Source organism: Pagrus major, chromosome 19, assembly GCF_040436345.1.
Source record: "Pagrus major chromosome 19, Pma_NU_1.0".
NCBI classification, from domain to species: Eukaryota; Metazoa; Chordata; class Actinopteri; order Spariformes; family Sparidae; genus Pagrus; species Pagrus major.
Genome location: NC_133233.1, coordinates 1,726,652 through 1,748,031, shown reverse-complemented (window position 1 = coordinate 1,748,031; position 21,380 = coordinate 1,726,652). Strand labels below are relative to the sequence as shown.

Sequence of the window (21,380 nt, the reverse complement as noted above, 5' to 3'; positions counted from 1 at the left end):
GGAGGTTGAGCCGGGAACGTCGTCAGAAACCGCCGCCGGGGCCGAGGGCCACTGAGTATCCGCAGGCTCGAGCGTCGCCAGCCGGGAACACAGCACGGACTGCCGCTGGAGGAGTTCATCAATGAGGCGTTCTATGGACTGGAGTTCATTCTTTAGGTCCACGAACTCTGCAGTGGGAGCCGTCAGCGGAGCTGAAACAACAAAGCAAAACAAGGAGCCAGCAACGAGCCTGGAAAGCAGTCCAGAGGTAACACTGGCAGTCTGAGTATGAGGAGCAACGGAGGGGACTGAAAACTTACACGCCAGGGCTCCAGTGGAGCCTGAGACGATGACAACACAGGTTTCCAAAGAAGAGGATAGGCAGGAAACTTACCGCCAAGGGCCCGAGGAGGGCCCGACAAGGATGAGATCGCTCTGATAAGTTCCTTCAATCCGAGATGTGGTGGAGAATTAGGACTCAGACCGTGCAGGCGCCATGGGCTAGCATAGCTGCTAGGCTAAAAACAAACCGTGATAGGCATAGCACCAGTTGCTCAAAGGAGCAAAAATATAAAAACCCCGGTCCGATGCTTGATTTTTGTTGTCCGGGTGTAAAGTGCATTTTCGAAGTTTCGGAGTTTCTCACACGATTTCTTTAAAAGTGGCCTAAAACTAGTAAAAATAGAGTTTGTTGTTCAGAGCCGAGCCGAGCCGATCAGTGCGTCCTGTGGTAGCTGGTCAGTAAGGGCACTGAAGGCAAAACTTCAACGTATATCCTTGTTTGTGCGTCCTGATATGTGTTCAGCATAACTGGTCTGCATGTCAATAAAGTAAAGAAACAAAACAAGAAAGAAAAAAAATGCATGTACGCAAGGAGGATGCATGACTTTGGATGAAATAAACATGGAGTAAGAAATGAATAGAAGAGAGCAAGAATGCCCCTGCCATGTTAATCCTCTCAAATTATCCTCCAGTAACTCTGGAGCTAATCTATTAAAAAATAAACTAAACTAATAACAGCTATGTAATTATATAGAAGGGAAGGCATATGAGAGGCAAATAAGGCCAGCTTTAAATGCCTCTATCTGAAAGCAACAAGAGGGCAACCTAGTCATTCAGGTCAGCCTTCCAACAAAGGTCAAGGTTTGCCCGCATGATGTATGCACCCCCTCAAAAACATGTCACTTGGGGAAACGAAGTCGGTATATCAAATTCAGTGTTTGCTTATTCACATGACATTATTGGGGCGGCTGTAGCTCAGTGGGTAGAACTGGGCGGAACTGAGCTACATGCCAAAGTATCCTTGAGCAAGACACTGAACCCTGAAATTGCTCCTGACGCGCAGTTGGCACCTTGTGTGGCAGCCTCTGCCGTCAGAAAAGGGCACTGCGATGAGCTGGCGACTCGTTCAGGGATATACCCTGGCCTCCGCCCATATGAAAAACTGGGATTGGCTCCAGTAACCCCTCGCAACCCCCTGAAAGGGGGGGATAAAGCGGTAACATCCCCGCAACCCTCACAGATAAAGCGGTTAAGAAAATGAGATGAGATGAGATGAGACATGAAATTATTTCTCAAAAACAACAATAACAGTACAATGTGCTCCTTTCACAGTTTGTATATATTTTAAAATTAGCCAGAGTGAGTAAGTGAAATTAACCAGAAATACATAGAAAACTTCACGATATTGAAATGTGTATTTTTAAGATATGCTCAGCGTATTGTTGTCGTTAAAATGATCTTTTTAAGCACGTATTTTAAAATGTATAACAAATATGTTGAAAAACAAAGTTCAAGTTAGTGCACTTTACAAAATTATGCTTAACTTTAAAGCAACATTGTGTAACTTATTTTTTACTTAAAATAACAGCTTTATTATTTAATTTTGATGGTACAGTGTCTTGTTATAGGGTGAATGGTGTCTCTGTCACAGCCACTCCAACCCCTTATCACTTGTTTCTGCATTAGATAACTTTAGTGAGAGGGTAGGATCTCAGCAAGTTTTCAAGACATGGCATTGTTATGACGTAGGGCTGTCACGGTTAAGGAATTCCCCCTGCGGTGAGTCAGGGCGGCTCAATATTGCGGTATGCGATATTATTGCACCATCTTTTTTTTTTTTTATCTATCTATTCAGCAAATTCGTTTGTTAATTACTAAATTACTAAACTCATTGCAATATTTCCTCTGAAACATGGCGCTTACACATTTAAAAAAGGTTATAAAAAAAAGACATGGCAATTTTATAACACTTTTTATTTTATTGAATGCAGATCAAAGGGCGGTAAAGGCACAGATGCCTGATGCACGTTGTTTCTCCTACTGATTGAACTTAACAAAAACAAATTCAGGAGACTTTAAAGGCTGAACTTTTAAATGCAAATTTGGCTGCATCATCTTACTGAAATAAAAAACAAGTGCCCGTTTTTTTGTTTTTTTTAAATTAAGTATACAAAATGAGATGTACCAGGCACTACAATTTCACATTCACACACACACAAAAAGGACGATGATTTATAGCTCGGTCATGTCCTTGTTACGCGCAAGGAAAACCAGCATGTTAACCTTATGTGGTTTGAGAGAGGATCTGAGAGGGGTGATAACATTTCCAGCGACACTGAAAACCCTCTCGGATGGTGCGCTTGTTGCGCAAATACACATGTACTTGCGTGACACTGTGGAGAGTAAGGGAAATCTCTCCTGGTTGTTGCGCCACCATGCCAGGGGGTTTTCATTAGGGTCGATGGGTTCCTCCTGCAGGTAGCGAGTGAGCTCCAGGTCGGCTCTGGCTCTCTTCGGGACGGTTGCAGATGTGCTTGTCCGTGACTTCAGCAGGTCTCCGAGCGTTTTTTTTTTTTGCCGCTGGTGGCACCGCTGTCTGCACCAAGGACTCTGGCAGGGCAGCAGCTGACGCACTGGCACCGCTCCCTCCATCTTCCATGTCTAATATCTCCTCGATCAGCGCGCACTTTGTCTCCTCCTCCGCATCATCATCAAAATTGTTGCCCCGATATCTTGGGTCCAGCAAGCAGGACTTTGCCAAAGTTTTTTGTAGAGCAGCTGGTCTGTACTTCTCCTCGAGAACACTGCACATCTTCCGCTTGATGTCCGAGGTCAGAGTGGTGTCCTCGTCTGATGGTTTTAAAACATCTTCAGTGAGGAGTTTCAGGACAGGTTTAATGGATGAGACCGTGACATAGGTCTCGCCAGACAGCAGATCCGTAAATTCAGCCGCTGGCTTTAATGCCGAGTTCACCGACTCCAAAACTGCAATGCCTTGCCAGGTGGGGATGAGATGCTGATGCCGCCGATCATCCAGAACTCTTTTTATAGCGGGGATTTGCTCCAAGACTGGGTCCACCATTTTCTGTTTGGAGCCCCATCTTGTTGGACAGTCCTGCATGGACGGAACAATGGCCGTATAATTATTGAACTAAAATTACACCTGCTTATTATTTTTTTTAAATGAAAAGTCAACATTAGCTGCATTAGCTTCTGAAAGCTAGTTTACCATTATGAGCCCGTGCTGCGGGATTTGGAGCTCCGCTTGCGCTTTCGCCAGATCTCTCCTCTTCAGCCAGCTCTGGGAGAACGCACCCACTAAGGTGTGGCACAGACCCATTGCTCGGGATGTGCGATCCTTAACGCTTGCCATTGCGTTTGTCACTGCCAGGTGTAAATTATGTCCGAAGCAGTTCAGCCACGTCCAGCTCAATTTTCTCACTGCTGCAGCGATGTTTGCCCCGTTGTCCGTCGTTATGAACGCCAGCTTCTTCTCATCCAGGGACCACTCATCAAATGCGCTGCGTAGAGCCTCTGCGATGTTGTCGGATGTGTGATTCTGGGGCATAAACACATTGTACATTTTCGGCACAGCAGTTTCTGAGAAGTAGGTTTTCCCTGGCAACTCATATTGCTTGTCAAATTTCTGGAGCAGCGACTTGAATGCAGGTTTCTCCACAGTGAAAAACGGCACCATCTCCTCAACCAGATACCGTGTAACTGCGCCTGTTAGGCGTTTATGTCTGTCACTGTCTCTGCTGTACTTGCCGACTCGAGCAAAGGCTTCGCCGACTCCAAGCTGTCGGCTGGCACCGACGTGAGCTGCTCCGCGACTTTGTGTGGCAGGAGGCGGTGGCAGCCACGCCTCAATAGCTGGATGGTAGCTTGCTAGGTGAGCCCTTAAATTCGTTGTGATTCCTCGTTTTACTTGAACCGTTTTGCCGCAGATTTTACAGATTGCCTCATTTAAATTGGCTGGCTCCCCCTTTTCATTTGACTGAAAGCCAAAATGCTCCCAAAGGGGCGAAATAACATTTGGTTTTGATACCAGTGCAACTGCCATTGTCTCCTTCTCAACATGTGTTGGGGTGAGATCAGGTCACGTGCGGTGATGGCGGTGGCCCATCATGCACCGCGGTGGGCTTCTTAATATCGCGGTTTTTCATTTTTGCGGTTACCACGACAGCCCTATTATGACGTAATGAGTTTTGTTTGTAGTTAGCACCTACATCATGTCTGACAAATTGTTACAGACCTTAGATTTGTATTGATGACAGTGGTGTTGCACTCAGAAACTGTGGGAGGCACCAAATCGAGCAAAATTCTACATAAAAGTATATTTACCTTTTAATATATTTCTAGACAGTGTACTATAGTACAATTATTTTAAAGTGTGTTAAAAGTGTTATTGTGAAAACTGGTACAGAGGATGTTGGTATATTCTTTTACATATTTACAGATAATACAGTTCTTTATAGTTTTCTTTTTATCTGTTATGTACTTTTGAAAATGTGATCTCTCAGTTCTCTTAGTGTTGATCTAGGGAACACTGATTAAACCTGCCCCAGATGACCTGATTGATCTGGATTCTTGGTAATATACAAGTAAATCACAGATAGGCCTGAGACCATGAGATGCTTTAAAGACAAGTGATGGGATTATAAAATCTATCTTTTGACACACAGATAGCCATTGCAGTGATTTAAGCTCTGGTGTAATGTGCTTCACTTTCTTGGTGTGAGTAAGCAGCATTGCAGTAGAATTCTGGATGAGTTAATTGGATAATTTTACTGTGACATGTGAAGACACCATTACAATTGTAATTTTATTTATGTGGCTGCTGAAATTTAGGTCCAAGTCCATAACTACTGGAATAAGCCAGTTAGTTAGCATATTTGACCAGATAACTAGACAGTTTTGCCTCATTTTATTATTTTTATGAATATAATACTGTATTTCCAAATTCCAAACCCTCTTTGCATGTTTAAGAGATATAAAATATCAGAACAGATAACAGAACAGAAAACAGTTCTAATTTTTACCATACTAGCCAGTGCGGTATTTAGTGTGTGTTGGCTTGCTTTTGTGCATTGTGTTCTGACATGTGTCTATGTGTGTGTGTGTTGTATCTCTGTGACAGGATGTACAGACGAACTTCCAACATGGTTGGTCTCAATTATCCATCAACTGTCATCACTGTGCTCAAGGTATCTATGTGTGCAAATGTTGGTTTGTGTATGGAGAAAAGCTTGTAATAGATTGACATACTAATAGTATAGAGCATTTGTTTAATTCTGTCCAAAGGTTTTAATGGAATGTACATGCTGAGTTCTAAAACTCCTTATTCATGTATCAATCCATGATTGAATTGACAGCTGGAGGCTGACTGAAGATCTAGAATAGATGGATGAAAATAGGTTGAAGTTGAAGGTGTAATAAAATGACAGTTTGTTATTAAACAGATGAAACAAGGGTTATAAGAAGATTATGGATGGCTAAAGGGTGGAAGGTGTAGTGACACTGATCCCAAGGAAGCTAAATGACAAGAACTGTATTTTACAAAGAAGATCACATTAATTATTGAAGGTTTATTGGGAGCAACACCCCGATGAAGCATCATAGATTGATCTTTGTACCTGTAGATGACAAAATACAGAAGCAGTGGATGAACTGTTCTTAAAGAACAAAGCATCAGTTAGGAGTGCTTTGGCAGTGTGGGAAGGTGCTCATAATACATCTTTATGCAAGGAAAAAGAAGAATTCCGCCAGAGTGAGTTCCCTGGCACATGTGGGCAATGGAAGTCTTAGTTGGGCTTAAGTTTGGATCCACTCTGCATTGAACAGATGAATGAGTATGTTGATGTTCATGTGCTAACGAAACTTGTTTGTATGTATCTGTTCTAGCGTGTGGACATGTGGTCGTTCGATGTGTTTGCACTGAATGATACTAGTGGTGACCACGCGCTGAAAATTGTCTTCTATGAGCTCCTCACCAGATATGACTTGATCAATCATTTCAAGGTATGCCAACAAATATCTGTTTCTTTATCAGTCACTTCAGATAATTTTGTGATTGTTTGTCATCTTTTGCACATCTAGTCATTAAACCTGCTTCATACAGTATGCGTCATGGGTGAAACTAGATGGTTATCATGCTTCCACAGTGGACAAAGAAGGAGTTTGAAGAGGTCACAGAGAAATGATTTGCACTAAATGTACAACTCCATTTCCAAAAAAAAATGAGATGCTGTGTAAAACATAGATAAATGTGAAAAGAAAAATAGTTTATATGAGGGCTTTTTCTGTGTCCAGGGGGAGTTGTGTCTTTAAAATGAACTCAGATGATGTCTCTTCTGAGATAGTGGCCAGAGGCTATATAAATTCTTCCTAGCATAACACACCATAATCTGTAGACCTGTATTGCACCTTTTGCATAAAAGTCTCGATCAGAAAGGTCAGAAAGGTAATCAAAACATTATCCAGGAGTTATCCTTTAAATTGATGTAACCATTGTGGGCCTATTGACCTTATACTGCTCCGCCCACTTTTTCACATCCAGTTTGAAAGCAATTGTTTTAGTTTTTCTGGTATAGCAAAGTTTGCTAGTGATGTCAACAACTAATGAAATTTGGGAGCTCAGCAGCTACACTGTGGCAAATGGATGGTTTTTCTGTACCACATCCATCATGCTGAAATTGCCTGAAATTACGTATGGGGACATTTTTTAATTACTTTGTACCGTCTCTTGGTGTGAATGGCTCCACAGTGAGAAATTTCAATACCTACACAATGGAAAGGTTGGTAAAGTCCTACACCACAAAGTTGAAAGTGAAATGGTATTTCTGAAAGCTGATATGCAACTGGGCCAATCAAGCACTTAAGCATCACAGCATGGTTCCTGGTCAGTAGCCTTGGATTGGTAGAGACAGCTGGCTGTTCCTTTATCAGGGGAGGTCTTGCAACCATGCTCCAACTCCTCATAGATGTGACCTATGATGAGAACTTTTGAAAGATTGAAATCATTCTACTTTAAACACAGTGCTTCCACATAGTGTCGTTGAGGTCCAGGCAGGTGCCTGATAGCCTTATCACAAGTAGTTGTGTGGCAACTAAAGCCTATTCTGACGATATAAAGAACCATGGCTTCCCTGGAGCAAACACACAAAGCAGACCACTAATCAGTTTTTTTAAAATGGGACTCATGGCCTGCCATATGTGTTATCATTTGTGTTTTAGTTTAATTTGTTGGAATTGTAAACATGAAGTGTAAATTTGTTAGTGTATTATAATATATAATATAATAATATAATAATTAATAATAATCAAAAACTAATTTAATTGGGGTTCTGAACTAACATGGTTATAGTTTCTGATGTAGCAGGCTGTGATGAAAGAAAAGAACAAAAACACATTCACATACAAATCGTATGATCGTTTACTTAAAGTTTTGGAGACAAAACTCAAGACTTGCACATAACAGATAAATTATGCAGCCTATCTAATATATTAATTGAATGCTTTTCCATCATGATCAACTGTAATAATGTACAACGTTAACATTTTTTGCTGGGCCGAAAAATCTACTGGCCAAGACAGTTTTAATTGGCTTTCACTCCAAAAATTGTAATCATCATTGATCAGCTGTAATTTACCTGTTTAAGTTGTAATATTGCAGGTTTGGATAGCTGTTTCATGTTTGAGTTCTAATGCACAGTGGGATGGCTTATTGTCACCTCTAGTACGCTCTCCTTCTGACCCTGTGTAAGAGATCAGAACCATTACATGCCATGATTATATACTTCTATTATTTTTTACTGTATATTTGTTTAACCTGTATTTGTTAATATAATAATGTGACATTACTGTAGTTTTATGCAGCTGAGTAATAAACTATTAATATTTATTTATTTTATATTTATGTATTTGAAATTTATTCAACTATTTGTGAATCCATTTATAATTTGTTTTATGAGTGGCATATTATAGGGGACATAAACTCAGTTTCATCATACAACCCTGTTGTAAAATGATAAATGAATGATAAATTGATTTTGGATCTTTATTAAAAGTAAGTAGACATCCCAGCAGCGACTGAAAAAGCTTAAATATCATCTTTTAATCAACTCTGTTAATTTGTTTACTGAAGCTTCCATAGTAGTATATGATAGATTATGCATGCAAGTTATGATTGTCCTACCAGCCCAAGGTTTTGCTTGAGGCAGCATTCATCTTGACAGGACCAAGAACAGGGAAAAGAACCCTTGGTGGCTTCTTAAGGGCCACCTCATCGCCCAGGAACTTTGCAGGAAGAGGGTGACGCTCTGTTGGTTTCCCGTAAACAAAGTGAAAAGAGCAAACATATGGTCTTTTCAGCAAATGTGCCAGGTTTAAAGAGGTCATACTATGCTTTTTGGGTTCTTGCCTGTCCTTTATTGTGTTATCTAGCATTTTTGTGCTTTGCTTTGAACAGAGGAAGTGGCCTAAGACATTACTTATCACCCTACAATGCTGTACTGAGTTCTCTCCCCAGACAGCTTAACAACCATTCACACCTGGGCTCACCTAGCCTTAGAAACCCACATTAACTCCTTTCCAGTTAGTTAGAACTGAAGAAGCCTCTTGGATGAGAGGTGAAACGTCTTCAAGAAACTGAAACAAGTGCAGTTGCCTACGATACAGCACCTTGAGTTTTGTGCATGTAAAAGGTCTGCAAAGTGTGTCCACGGCAAAGGGAGTTACTCTTTCCCACAGAAAACACTGCTCCTGCACTGCCTGAAATGCCTGGTTTGGAGTTGAGCCTTTACTTCTGTAATTTATGCCTCACTATGTAACAGGCATTATATATATATATATATATTGTAAAATATATACAATCCAGTCAGTCAGCAGACAGTTGCTACTGTGATGTAGAGAAATTGCAACGTTAAAACGTAATATTTGAAATAAAAGATAGTTACAAAATAATAACTTACCACTCTGAAACGGCCTGCTCCAGTCTTGGTTGTGAAGTTCATTCGGTTTATTCTGCCTGTGTTTCGGTATCAGAATTGAGCTCGAACATGTACAGCTGTACCGCAGCCATGGTTACTAGCTGAAGTGGAGTTATTTTGGATCACATTACCTTGCTCGACATGACCCACCCTACTCTGCCTCTGATTGGCTACATCCTGCCCATTAAGTAATGCACATCTGCAACTCTCACCGCGGATTGAACAGAGGCGAGATGTCTCACTCCGTACCTAAAACGGAGCGTTCAAGACTCAGTGTGAAAAGGGGTGCTGCAGCAATGCACCATAAAAGAAAAATAATGTGTTTTTTGAAAATTAAAGTATGTAAACCTATTCTACTAGGACCCTCAAATAAAAGTAGGACCCTGAAAATGAGCAAAATATGACCTCCTGAACACTTTTGGCCAAAGCCTTATCTAGTCCTCATCCTTCAGTAGCGGATATAGGTGGTATGGGGCTCCGCAGCACTGTGAGGGGGGTCAAAGGACGGTGAACAAAACACTCCTGTCTCAACAACTCTCTTGTCTTCTTCCAGTTGTTGTGACAACCTCTAACAAAACAAGCTGCGCTACCCATTTCCAATATTTTTCAGTGGCAAAAGTATGATCAAGTTGATGACGCTAACGAAGTAATAATACTTCTACTCTGAAACGGGAGCAAGATTACAAAATGACGCATTGCAGAAGCGCCCTTGTTCCAGCAAAGAATAAGGTCAAGGTTGTGACAACCTCTAACAAAACAAGCTGCGCTACCCATTTCCAATATTTTTCAGTGGCAAAAGTATGATCAAGTTGATGACGCTAACGAAGTAATAATACTTCTACTCTGAAACGGGAGCAAGATTACAAAATGACGCATTGCAGAAGCGCCCTTGTTCCAGCAAAGAATAAGGTCAATATGAATGCTGCAGATTTGTCATCATGGTTCTTGGTGGTATTGCCTCTATTTCAGGTACCGGTTTCTGCTCTCATATCATTTGTGGATTCATTGGAATTGGGCTACAGCAAACACAAGAACCCATACCACAACCTGATGCATGCTGCTGATGTTACACAGACCATCCATTACCTTCTTCTCAAGACTGGTATTGTGGTAAGTCTTGTGTTGGATTAATGCAGTGAAACTAGAAACCTTACAGGAAGTTCACTATTCAGTGCATTTAGAGCTTGACCCATATAAGGGAAAAGTCAGGATATCTGTTTCTGCTGCACATATTTTGACCATTCTCTTGATCAGTATTAAGTGAATCTCCCACCTTTCTGGAATTACAATACTTGAATCAGTGGATTGCCTATTTAAACAGCTCTAGAACAGCTAAAGCACCATGTTTGAGGGACTTTTGCAACTTTCATTTTTTACACTGTGTGTTGTGACACTAAAAAAGAATAGACAAGAGTTCAGTTAAGTAAGACAGTATCATAGACTTAAAGCATTGTTGATCAGACCTTAAGCGTTGTGGTTGAAAGTTAACTTGTAAAAAATGTGAAAGAAATACTTATTTTTAAAAAGGTGTTTGTTGAATCAAGATGTCTTTAACAACAAGAAATTTCTTCCTTTAAATTGTCATGCTCATTTTTACTATCTTAAGAGCATTATCTTTTCCAGTAGATGTTGCAGTAGTAGTAGTAGTTGTAGTACAAGTGGTCATAGTGAATTTGGGATTTGAATCGCCAACCTTGTGGTAATGTGCCTCCCATTCATTCTCTATTATGTTGAGTGAACCTGAATCACACCTCATTCACTTAATTTTCCTGAGCTTAACTTGGGGCAGTTTAGCTCTGTTCCCAGCTCTCTTTCCTGGCAATCACATCACTTTCTCACGTTTTTGTGCCACTGGTCTGGCTGGCCTCTCGGGAGATGCCAATGGCGAAGATCTTCTTGCAGTCTGCTGCACGAAATCCAAACTCCACGCTTCCTTTTCTGATGTTGATGAGTGTACTTTGATGATAGGCAAAGCGTGCTTCAATAGAAAGCGACATAAAGGCAAAAAAAATGCTAACTATACCAAAAATGTAGCAAAATTTAAAGGAGCTACTGGCCACCAAATCTACATGTACCCATTAAAATAATTTCATTTCTGAGTAATATAAAAGAAAAGGGGAAAACAAAACAGAAAATCAAAGCAAATGCAAAGGATGGCAAAAGTACTTGTTGAACATTTGTTCTCCAGCCATCAGGATAAAGAGGAGAGAGATGAACAAGAGAAAGCTGGTCTATCTTCTATCTTCCATATTGTAATAACCCCCCTCCCCCCTTAATATTTTGGCAATACTTTATTTTGTCATGGTAAGGCCAATAAAGACATTTGAATTGGTAGGAACAACCTTTTGTTTGTTTTCTCGTGATAATCCATGTTACCACGAGCAAAGCTTCCTTTCTTCAGATAACAGATTTCAATGTTGATTCTCAGGGCTGGCTCTAGTCATTTTGATGCCCTAGGCGAGATTAGGATTTGGAGCCTCCCTGAAATTTCCTGAGTGCATCTGGACAGTTACAGAGTAGACTAGCCTGATTATTACTGTACAAGCAAATACATGTAGCTACAACAGACAGAAAAGGACAAACAACTGCTACAGCATGTGGTGCTCTAGGCAACCACCTATATGGCTTATGCCAAGAGATTCTCAGGCAGGAGATTCCTGTTGATTCTCATTTCGAAATCGATACTTAATTCAATGTTAGTTCAACCGTGGTGCATGACTGAAATTATGTTAAAATGTAAAAAGTAAGAGATGACAAAACATCACAATATTCAAAAAGCCAAATTCCAATTTAACCTTGATGAGATTTCAGCAGAGACTCCTTTTTGGGTAGCCCCTGATCAGCTTAATTACCATTTTTCCTTACGTTATGTTTACATCTTTCTTGTTTTTTTCCCCAAAATGCAACATCTCTCTCTCTCTCTCTCTCTCTCTCTCTCTCTCTCTCTCTCTCTCTCTCTCTTTCCCAGCACTGGCTAACTGAGCTGGAGATCTTTGCCATAATTTTTGCAGCTGCCATCCATGACTATGAACATACAGGGACAACCAATAATTTTCATATCCAGACAAGGTAATTTCCCTCCAGCATCACTTGATGAGAAAATTATGAAACTGGAGGTTGCTTGATCATATTAAATGTACCTTTGTGTGATTTTGCAGGTCAGACACAGCAATGTTGTACAACGACCGTGCTGTTCTGGAGAACCACCATGTCAGTGCTGCCTATCGTCTTCTACAAGATGATGATGAAATGAACATCCTCTCTAATCTTTCCAAAGATGACTGGAGGTCATTTTGGCTTTTGTACTGGGTATAAGCAAAGAGTCAAATGGCTGCTCTGTGAGCCTGCCATGCTCAGCTAATGGAGCTATTAAATGTTTCCCTCAGCTGTACAGCAGTGATTTGAGCTAAATGCTAACATCAGCATGCTAACATGCTCATAGTTACAATGTTTGACATGTTCATCATCATAGTTTAGTCTGCAAAATTACCCACAAAAAACCAAAACAAAAATACGTACTGCTAAGGTTGACATGTCATCAACATGACATGCCATAAACCTATGGAGACTAGGGAGAAAAAAAGAAATGTGTGCTCTCAAATTAGATATTTGCCCTTTTGATTTAATAATTTGCATACAGGGATTACTTGATTCTTAAATACTTAATTGTTTTTGGTATGTACAGCTGCTTTCAAGCTCTGTCTCTTTCACCACCCAAACAAAGCCAGGGAGCCAGTCCTTGTGTAAAAATGAAAAGTACAGATTAAGTTGCCACACAAGACAAAGTCTAAATGTCAGGCAATTTGTTCCACATTTTGTGGGTGCATTTCCTATAGATAATGCAGTGTGAATGTTCATAGCTGAAAAATGCCTAATGCTGGAAATGCAGGAATGTGCTGCTGAACAGTTAGGAGTCAAACTGATGATTTTCCTTGATTTGGTAAACAATATATGCTTGTTTCGGCTGAGGTAGTGTATTTTGAACAGTAAAGGAGTTTGCAAGAGTTGACCTGTATAAAAGATTTTGCACAGTCTCATCAGCAGAAAAAAATAAATTAGCATCTGATACATTTGACCCAGATTATTTTTTCTATATGTGATAATTTTATTTACAGTACTATTTTGGATTAAGGAAAAGTTTGATATGCTGTTTTTAAAAGTATTCAACCCGTATCACTTTGGCAGATGTCAATTTAATACAAAAAATTACCTTAATAAGCAACCTAATTAGTTGGGATGGTCCATTGTATTGTATAATGATAAAGGTTTAGAATGAACAAACAGATTTCAGTACAGTACTGTATTAGAGAGGTCCTACAGTCGGTTAATGAAATCTGAGCTAGACTTAATCCTAATGACCTCTTCTCCTGTAAGTGACTTTTACAATGCTTTCAAGTGTATTTATGGATGGTTACTCCATTGTGTGTGTGGGTCTGTTTGTATGTGATTATAATAAAATAAACAATTTCGTGACTTGAACATAATAGATTTAATTTATTAATCAAATGCATTATAGGCACTGTAAAATTGTGCAACAATTTGGAAGGCTAAACTAAATATGAAAGAGCACAAATTACTTATTTCCTTGGCTCTGTATAAACCAAAACCAAAAACATTTTGAAGGCATCATGAATGTTCATGACAATCCATGTAGAAGTTGTTGAGATATTTCCCTCTCATTCACTCTTTCAGAGAACTGCGTAATTTGGTAGTGGAGATGGTGTTGGCCACTGACATGTCCTGTCACTTCCAGCAGGTCAAAGTCATGAAAAGCCTCCTGCAGCAGCCTGAGACGTAAGTTGTGGATTTCACTTCTGAGTCAGTGGCTATGTTTATATGGACAATATTTATTAATTCTGATTAAAATTATTCTGAATGAAGATTTAGCGTCAACGGTTTCCACGGGATGGGATTAAAAGGGTGTGGTGTATACATGCAAAACAGCTATGTGGCATGCACAAAAGTGATGTTAGGTCACTAAATCATTCCTCTTCCCTGTCAGATATTTAATTTGCTTTGGCGTGTGTTTGATCAGCTCCATGTCCTGAATATAGATATCTATTGTCTATTCAGTGCAGTATTTGCTGTTATTGTGTTGCTCTTAATCAAGCAACATCTTTATAACAACCAAGCCTTACTCCTACTGGAAGCAATTAAGAAAAGTAGATGATCACGCGTAGGCGTTTTTGGTTTGTTAGTGATGCAACCTGACAACGCTTAACATTACTGCCTCTGCCTTCTCCTAAGTCCAGAAACCTGGGGATGGAGGTCCAGAACAAAGACTAATGGGGAAAAAACGTTGTCCCGTAGTAAAAGAACTGAATTTTCATGTTATTAACAGTGTGTCAATAGTGTGTCAATAGTATTATAGTAATGATTTTTTAATTTAATTTAATTTATTATACTATTTTAATCCCACAAGGGGAAATTCTTTTTTTATTAATTTTATTAATTTTAGTATTAATTAATGGTTTGTCTACAGCAGGGCTATTCAATTAGTTTGGAATGGTGGCCAGTGCATGAAACTGAGCCTAAATGAGGGGCCAGAGAATATGAGTAAACATGTTAACAGATACAGAAAATACATACTGAGGACAGGGCCGGCGCTTGCCATCTTGGTGTCCAAGGCAAGATTAAGATTTGGAGCCCCCTCCGCCCCAAAGCCCATCACCACAATATATGGACAACAGCCATTGGAAATGTCATCAACAGTTAAATTTCTTCTTAAACAAAAACACTGAATAAAACAGCACAATAGACAATGCCAACAGTAACATACAATTAATAGAACCGCTGGAGGTAGGTGGTGTGCTGGATGTGGTGGTGCTGCTGCTGCTTGTTGCCTGACCTGCAGCTGTATTCAAACATACAGTACATCCATGCTGTTACACCACTGCATTAAGTCTGTTGTGTCATTCTAATTCATATAAAGTAGGCACTGCACAAGTAAGCTTTATTTCATTTGACTAAGACCGGCATTTAATTAGGTTGGGTAGGTAATTAGGTTTAAAGCTGAGGTTGGTAAGTTGGAAAAACTGTCAAGCCCAGGCTAGATTTGAAAGTATCCAGTAGTGATGTGTCGGTCGCGAATGAAACGGCTCTTAGAGCTGGCTCTTTGAAGTGAACGATCGGAGCCGGCTCCTTTGGATTTTTTTTTTCCTCTATTTTTTTCTGTTCAAGCCACACGTGATTGGTCAACTACATGATGTGTGGTGGCGTCTGTGTGTCCGCACTGAGCAGGAGGGGCAAGCTTACAGACACAGCACAGAGAGAGAGAGAGAGAGAGAGAGAGAGAGAGAGAGAGAGAGGGAACGAGAACAGCCACTACAGAGACAACACGCTGGAAAGGTGAGAAAATGAGTGACAGCAGGAAACGCAGTAAAACTGAGTGTAGAGTATGCAAGGTTAAAATCTCATATCGAGCAGGCTCTACAAATAACCTGCACAGGCACATTAGAACTGTACATCCATCACTGCAGTTGGAAGAAAAAAAGACAAGCAAGTGAGCCTGCTACTAATGAAAGTGCCAGTTTGTGTACTGCAACTGTTGCTGCTGCTGCAGTGTTTGTAGTGTCTACAGTACACCACCACAACCACCTGAAGGCTATGTACTTTAAAATTAATTTTTTGTAGCACTCTATTCCATGTTGAGTATAATAAGCCATATAAATAATAAATATTTGATATAATGTATGTTTTGTACATTAGTAATTCATTTTACACATAATGTTTCATTATTTTTGGTAATAAATTAATTTAAGCAACAAAAAAATCTGAGGTGCCACTTGGGAGCCGAAAGAGCAGGCTCTTTTTAGTGAGCCAAGCCATAAGAACCGGCTCTCTTAAAGAGCTGAGAGCTGGAATTCCCATCACTAGTATCCAGCCAATAACCCCCGCCCCCTGCATCCAGGCCTCTCTCCAAAGCCGCTCCCCCCCAAACCATGAACACGCACTGTCCGACAACTGCCAAAAACTGCCGACGGAGTTCAAGTCCTCATGAGAGGTGGGAAGAAGAATGTATCGGTATATCGTTTTCATCACAACATCTAACTACAAGTAACTCCCCATGTCTCATTTACCTGTAAGTACACACCTAATATTATCATATTGAACATAAACAACCAACATAGCCTTTGCTAGCACTGATACCTGTCGAGCTAACTTTGTTAGCATTCAGACATTGTTTTGAAAGTGTATTTTGATATCTCATAGCTGGTTAGCTAGCAGCAGCTGGCTATGGTAACATAAAATATGGCAAAGCAAAAACATCAAGATTAGTGGTTGGCCTACTACATGTTTTATTTAGTTTTTTGTTACCCTCAGTGATTCACAGACAAACGTGGATATTGTATTGGACTCATGATAATAAGATGTTTTGCATGTTAGAGCTTCCACGATGAGAGCATCGTTGACTCTGATGATGAGTACACGCCAGAGCGAAGCTCATTATCACGTCAGAGAGGACAACAGGAGGGAGGGCAACCAGCAGTGTCCGAGGAAGTGGAGGCAGAGGCCATGGATGTGGGAGGGCGACAGGTCAAGGAGCAGATGTTCATACGTCGAGTAGAAGATCTTCAAGCTCAAAGGATTGCACGTGAGCAGGTCGGCATCTAAAGTAGAACATTACTGGTGCTTTTTTCTGATAAACACCACAGGCATGTAACTTGGACACACAAGTGCCCTAATCAGAATCACATTTTTTGCCAAGTAGTTTTCCACAATTTGAATTTGTGTTTTGGTGCATAACAATAAACACAGTAGGTTGAAAAATGTAAAGAATGATAAAGGGCTGGTACTTTAAAATGTAACATAAACTGGGACATCTGTACAGTTTTGTCCAGGAATGTCTACAGTATTCACCATTGAAAGTGTATATGTTCACAGTATGCTGAGGACAGTCGAGCTCTGTTCCATAAAAATATCTAATCGTGTTGCTCATCTATGCTTTATAGGCCAGAATTCAAGGACTACGTTTGGAGCAATCACATCAAGTGCTGGAACTCTGCTTGACACCTATTTATTTGTCGTTCTGTATTTACTCCTTGTTTTGCATTATCTCCAACTTGTTTGAATAAAGTCTTGAAAATGATAAATGCCTTTTCTTTACACTTTCAGCATAAACAACCAACCCGTTACAGTTCTTACACTTGATGCACTAATAACAACTGAATTAAGTAAGACTCTTCTTTATTGAATTTTCGGAACTCATGTAAATAAATAACACTACAAAACTAGTATACCTTTTATCGTTTAGACAATATACAGTCCAATTAGCATAAACAACTATATGCAGGAAAGACATCCAGAGGTTTCTTGACTGATTAAAAAACACAAATCAGTGTTGGCCAACAGGTTAGGCTGCTGATGTCACAATCCTCTACTGTTTTGGCAGTGATTATTCTGCAGAAAGAATAGCACAATTATTTATCTGACAGTAAATACAGCTTTTCAAGGACCTTGAAATTACTTTCAATTTATTATAACGCCACAACTTTGGTTGCATTTTATGCAGTGACAAATATTCCTGAAAACAACTGGAAATAGCCTCTGTTACATCAGAATTATGCCATATACATGCATTTCATATTTACCAATTCTACTTTTTTGGGGGGTTAGCAAAATTTCACTTAAAGATTAATTTACATAAGTTTCACGTTCTCATCATTTTTACTATGCATTTTGACAGTAGTGTTGTCAAGCTCTACTTGCTGGACTTGTTTACCAGACATAAAAATGTTATTGATTCTCTCAAAGACAACACAGGACTGTTGCTATGTAAAAAAACAAAAAAACAAACAGATATAAGTCTGGGGTTAGGTGGGTGATGGGAAGCTTATGTGATCGGTGGCAAGCAATTATTTATAGGGATTGTTACCCACTGAGCAGGCAACGTCTGTGGATGTCCAAAAAAGGTTGATATCATGTCCGTCGGGCCAGGCCATGATCTGGACGTCCATTGACAGCCAGAATTAGTCAATAAATGACGTTGAGAAAAGACGTCCAGTCAGGCCATAATCTAGACATACACTGACATCCAGAATTAGTTGAGAATAGACGTTCATACTGGCTATGATCTGGACGTCCACGACAGCTAGAATTAGTCGACAAATGACATATAAACGTCTATACAACTTCCAGAAAAGAGGTATAAAAAACTTTCATTCTGGCTCCCCAGAGGACATCTTTTAGACGTCTTGGATGTCCATAAATGACGTCTAAAAGACGTGATCTAGACCACTTTTTGCTCACTGGGTAGGTGCAATATGTGGCTCCCACATTCTACTGTGGTCAGTTGACAGTCAGATCATGAATTGAAATGCAAAGTCTATTTTCTTAGAAAAATTTTTACTAATATGCAATACTCTCAAGTGTTAGGCTACATGTGACTGTTAGGACCAGTACACATTTCTATATGATGGTTGGATGAAGTTTTCACAGCCCTGTCGCTGCCAGAAAGGTTGGTGTTACAACCCAGCTCGCTAGGAAAAAGGAAGCAACATAAAACCAGATGTTATGGTTGAAATATAAATAATTTATTCGCCAAAGTTTAAACCAAATGAGAATAATACAAAGCGGAGGACACTGAGAGGGAAAAAAGGCTGGTGGATGCTGTTCAATACAACAAATAAATATAACAAAAAAGGGACTCTGAATCCGGAGCTACGTCTGCTTAACAAGGAAAACAATGAAAATAAACCTACCTAGACCTCGTCTGGTAATGGTGGTAAAACAGAAATACAAATGAACAGCACCCCTGATACTGTTGAAACTAACACAGAAAACCAACTAATGTGTGTGATCTCAGTAGTGAATGTACTAACCCCAACCCAGTACCTCGACACAAGCCACAATCAGCCGCCCTGAATGGCAAGCTGACAGACCATTTAAAAACTCCGCACCAATCAGAAACCGCCACTGGAACCGAAGATGAGGAAGGAGCCTGATCAGGGGCCGGATAGCAGGAGAGGGAGACCAAAAAAGGGACAAAGCACATACACACACCATACACACACATGCAGGGCCGTAACACCCCTCCCCTTAAGACAAAAGCAAAGAGCTTTTGATAAAACTGGATAACCAGAGTGGGTGCATTTATGCCCTAGACAATACATCAGCCAGCACATTTTCTGACCCCTTTTAATGCCGAATCTCTAGGTTGTAGTCCTGCGCGATCAACGCCCACTGCATGAGTCGCTGGTTGTGGTTTTACATGCGGGGCAAGAAGACAAGAGGGTTATGATAAGTGTAGACTATGACTGGCAAGGGACTGGATCCAACATATACTTCAAAATGCTGGAGGGCCAACAGCAGACCAAGTGTCTCCTTTTCTATTGTGGAGTAGTTGAGTTGGTGCTTGTTGAACTTACATGAGAAGTAACACACTGGATGGTCAACTCCATCAGCATCCTCCTGCAGCAGGACCGCCCCAGCTCTGACAGCGCTGGCATGTACTTCCAGCTTAAATGGTCTGGGGAGGTCAGGAGCGGCGAGCACAGGAGCATGACTTAACAGAGTCTTCACACTGTCAAAAGCATGCTGACATTCAGGAGACCATCTAAAGTCTGACTTAGGGCTTAGCAGATTGGTAAGTGGTTGGACAATGGTGGAAAGGTTTTTACAGAAGCTCCTGTAGCACCCAGCCATGCCCAGGAAGCTGCAAAGGGCTTTTCTGGAGAGGCTGGAACCTGAAGGCTTGGGCCTTGAAAAGTAAAAATAGAAAACCTATAACCTTCCTCTTGACACCTGTCAGTCAGGGTGCTGCTTTCCCTCCCTCTGACCTGAGATGTGCACCCTCTGACTTTTAGCACAGTCATTGCTCACGTGACACGGCACCCCAAATGCAGGCCAGGGTCATGGCCATGTCAAATGATGAGGAACAACAGGGATGAACAATTGTTTTGTTTTGTTGAACAAAACAACAATTTCAATGTTAGAGGGTTTACTTAAGCAGGAATATGTTGATGGAGGTTCTCAGTCATCCAGGTCATGGTAATTCTAAGTGCTGTATCGTAGGCAACTGCACTTAATTCAGTTTCTTGAAGACGTTTCACCTCTCAGCAAAGAGGTTTCTTCAGCTCTAACTAACTGGAGGGGAGTTTGCAGGCTTTTAAACTCAGGTGGGTGAGTCGTTAAGGTCACGTGTGAGCTCTGAGTTTCAGAGTTGCTAGGGCCACTTGTGGGTCGTTGATCCAACCAGCCTTCATGTGGGTTGTTAGGGCTAGGTGAGCCCAGGTGTGAATGGTTGTTGAGCTGTTTGGGGAGTCAACTCAGTACTGCATTGTAGGTGTGTGATAAATAATGTCATAGGCCACTTCCTTTGTTCAAAGACGGCCGTTTCAATTATTTTACTCCTCTTTCAAACCATCTGTCTTCTCAGGCCAAGATGTTTACATTGTTGTACATGACTTTGTTTCTCCTTCAGATGTAGGTGGACAGCAGAGTCTTGACCTGAGGAGTTGGCCCTCTTGTGTTGTGCTATTCATTTATGGACAGAGAGCTCACCCAACCAGAGAATGATGTCCTGGCCAAAGGACTGAACTTTGCAGTAACTCCAGACCAGATACCGGTAGTAGATCTCATCACAGCACCAGAGTCAGCCATCAGAAACAACAAGTTGGCAGACACAGAGGCAGAACAGCTACAGTTGAAGGTATCAGGAGCTATTGCTAATGCAAAAGTACCCCCCCCCCAACCTCACTGCTGAGGAAAGAAAGGCCCTGGCATCACTCAAAAGTGACCAGAATGTCACCATCTTGCTGGCAGACAAAGGGCGATGCACTGATACACAAGGAAGGAGCACCACTCAGACCTATCAGCAGCAGCATTAACTCAGTTACCTGTAACATATCCAAACACTTAGCCAGAGGAGGTGGCTCCTTTGGTCGGTAACACTCAACCCCACATCAAAAACTCACAGGATTTTGTCAACAAGGTGAGAGAAATAACACTGGACCCAGATGAAACAATGTTTTCTTATGATGTCACATCACTTTTGACATGCATTCCCACTCAAGAAGCGGTTAAGATGGTGTAGAAACGCCTGCTACAGGACAGCACTCTGTCCAACAGAACCAATTTCACCCCAGACCACATTTGTGCCTTACTTGACCTCTGTCTGACGACCACCTA

The 21,380-nt window shown here is 40.8% G+C and overlaps 1 protein-coding gene across 1 annotated transcript in view; it reads left to right on the top strand.

The window, feature by feature from the left end:
- Nucleotides 1-21,380, top strand: part of pde1ca (phosphodiesterase 1C, calmodulin-dependent a) — a 184,310-nt gene that overhangs the window by 108,937 nt on the left and 53,993 nt on the right. The window contains exons 7-12 of the mRNA XM_073488855.1: nt 5,402-5,468; nt 6,166-6,282; nt 10,221-10,361; nt 12,220-12,320; nt 12,410-12,538; nt 13,944-14,045. Coding sequence (XP_073344956.1) covers nt 5,402-5,468; nt 6,166-6,282; nt 10,221-10,361; nt 12,220-12,320; nt 12,410-12,538; nt 13,944-14,045 — 657 coding nt within the window. The remainder of the gene's footprint in view (nt 1-5,401; nt 5,469-6,165; nt 6,283-10,220; nt 10,362-12,219; nt 12,321-12,409; nt 12,539-13,943; nt 14,046-21,380) is intronic.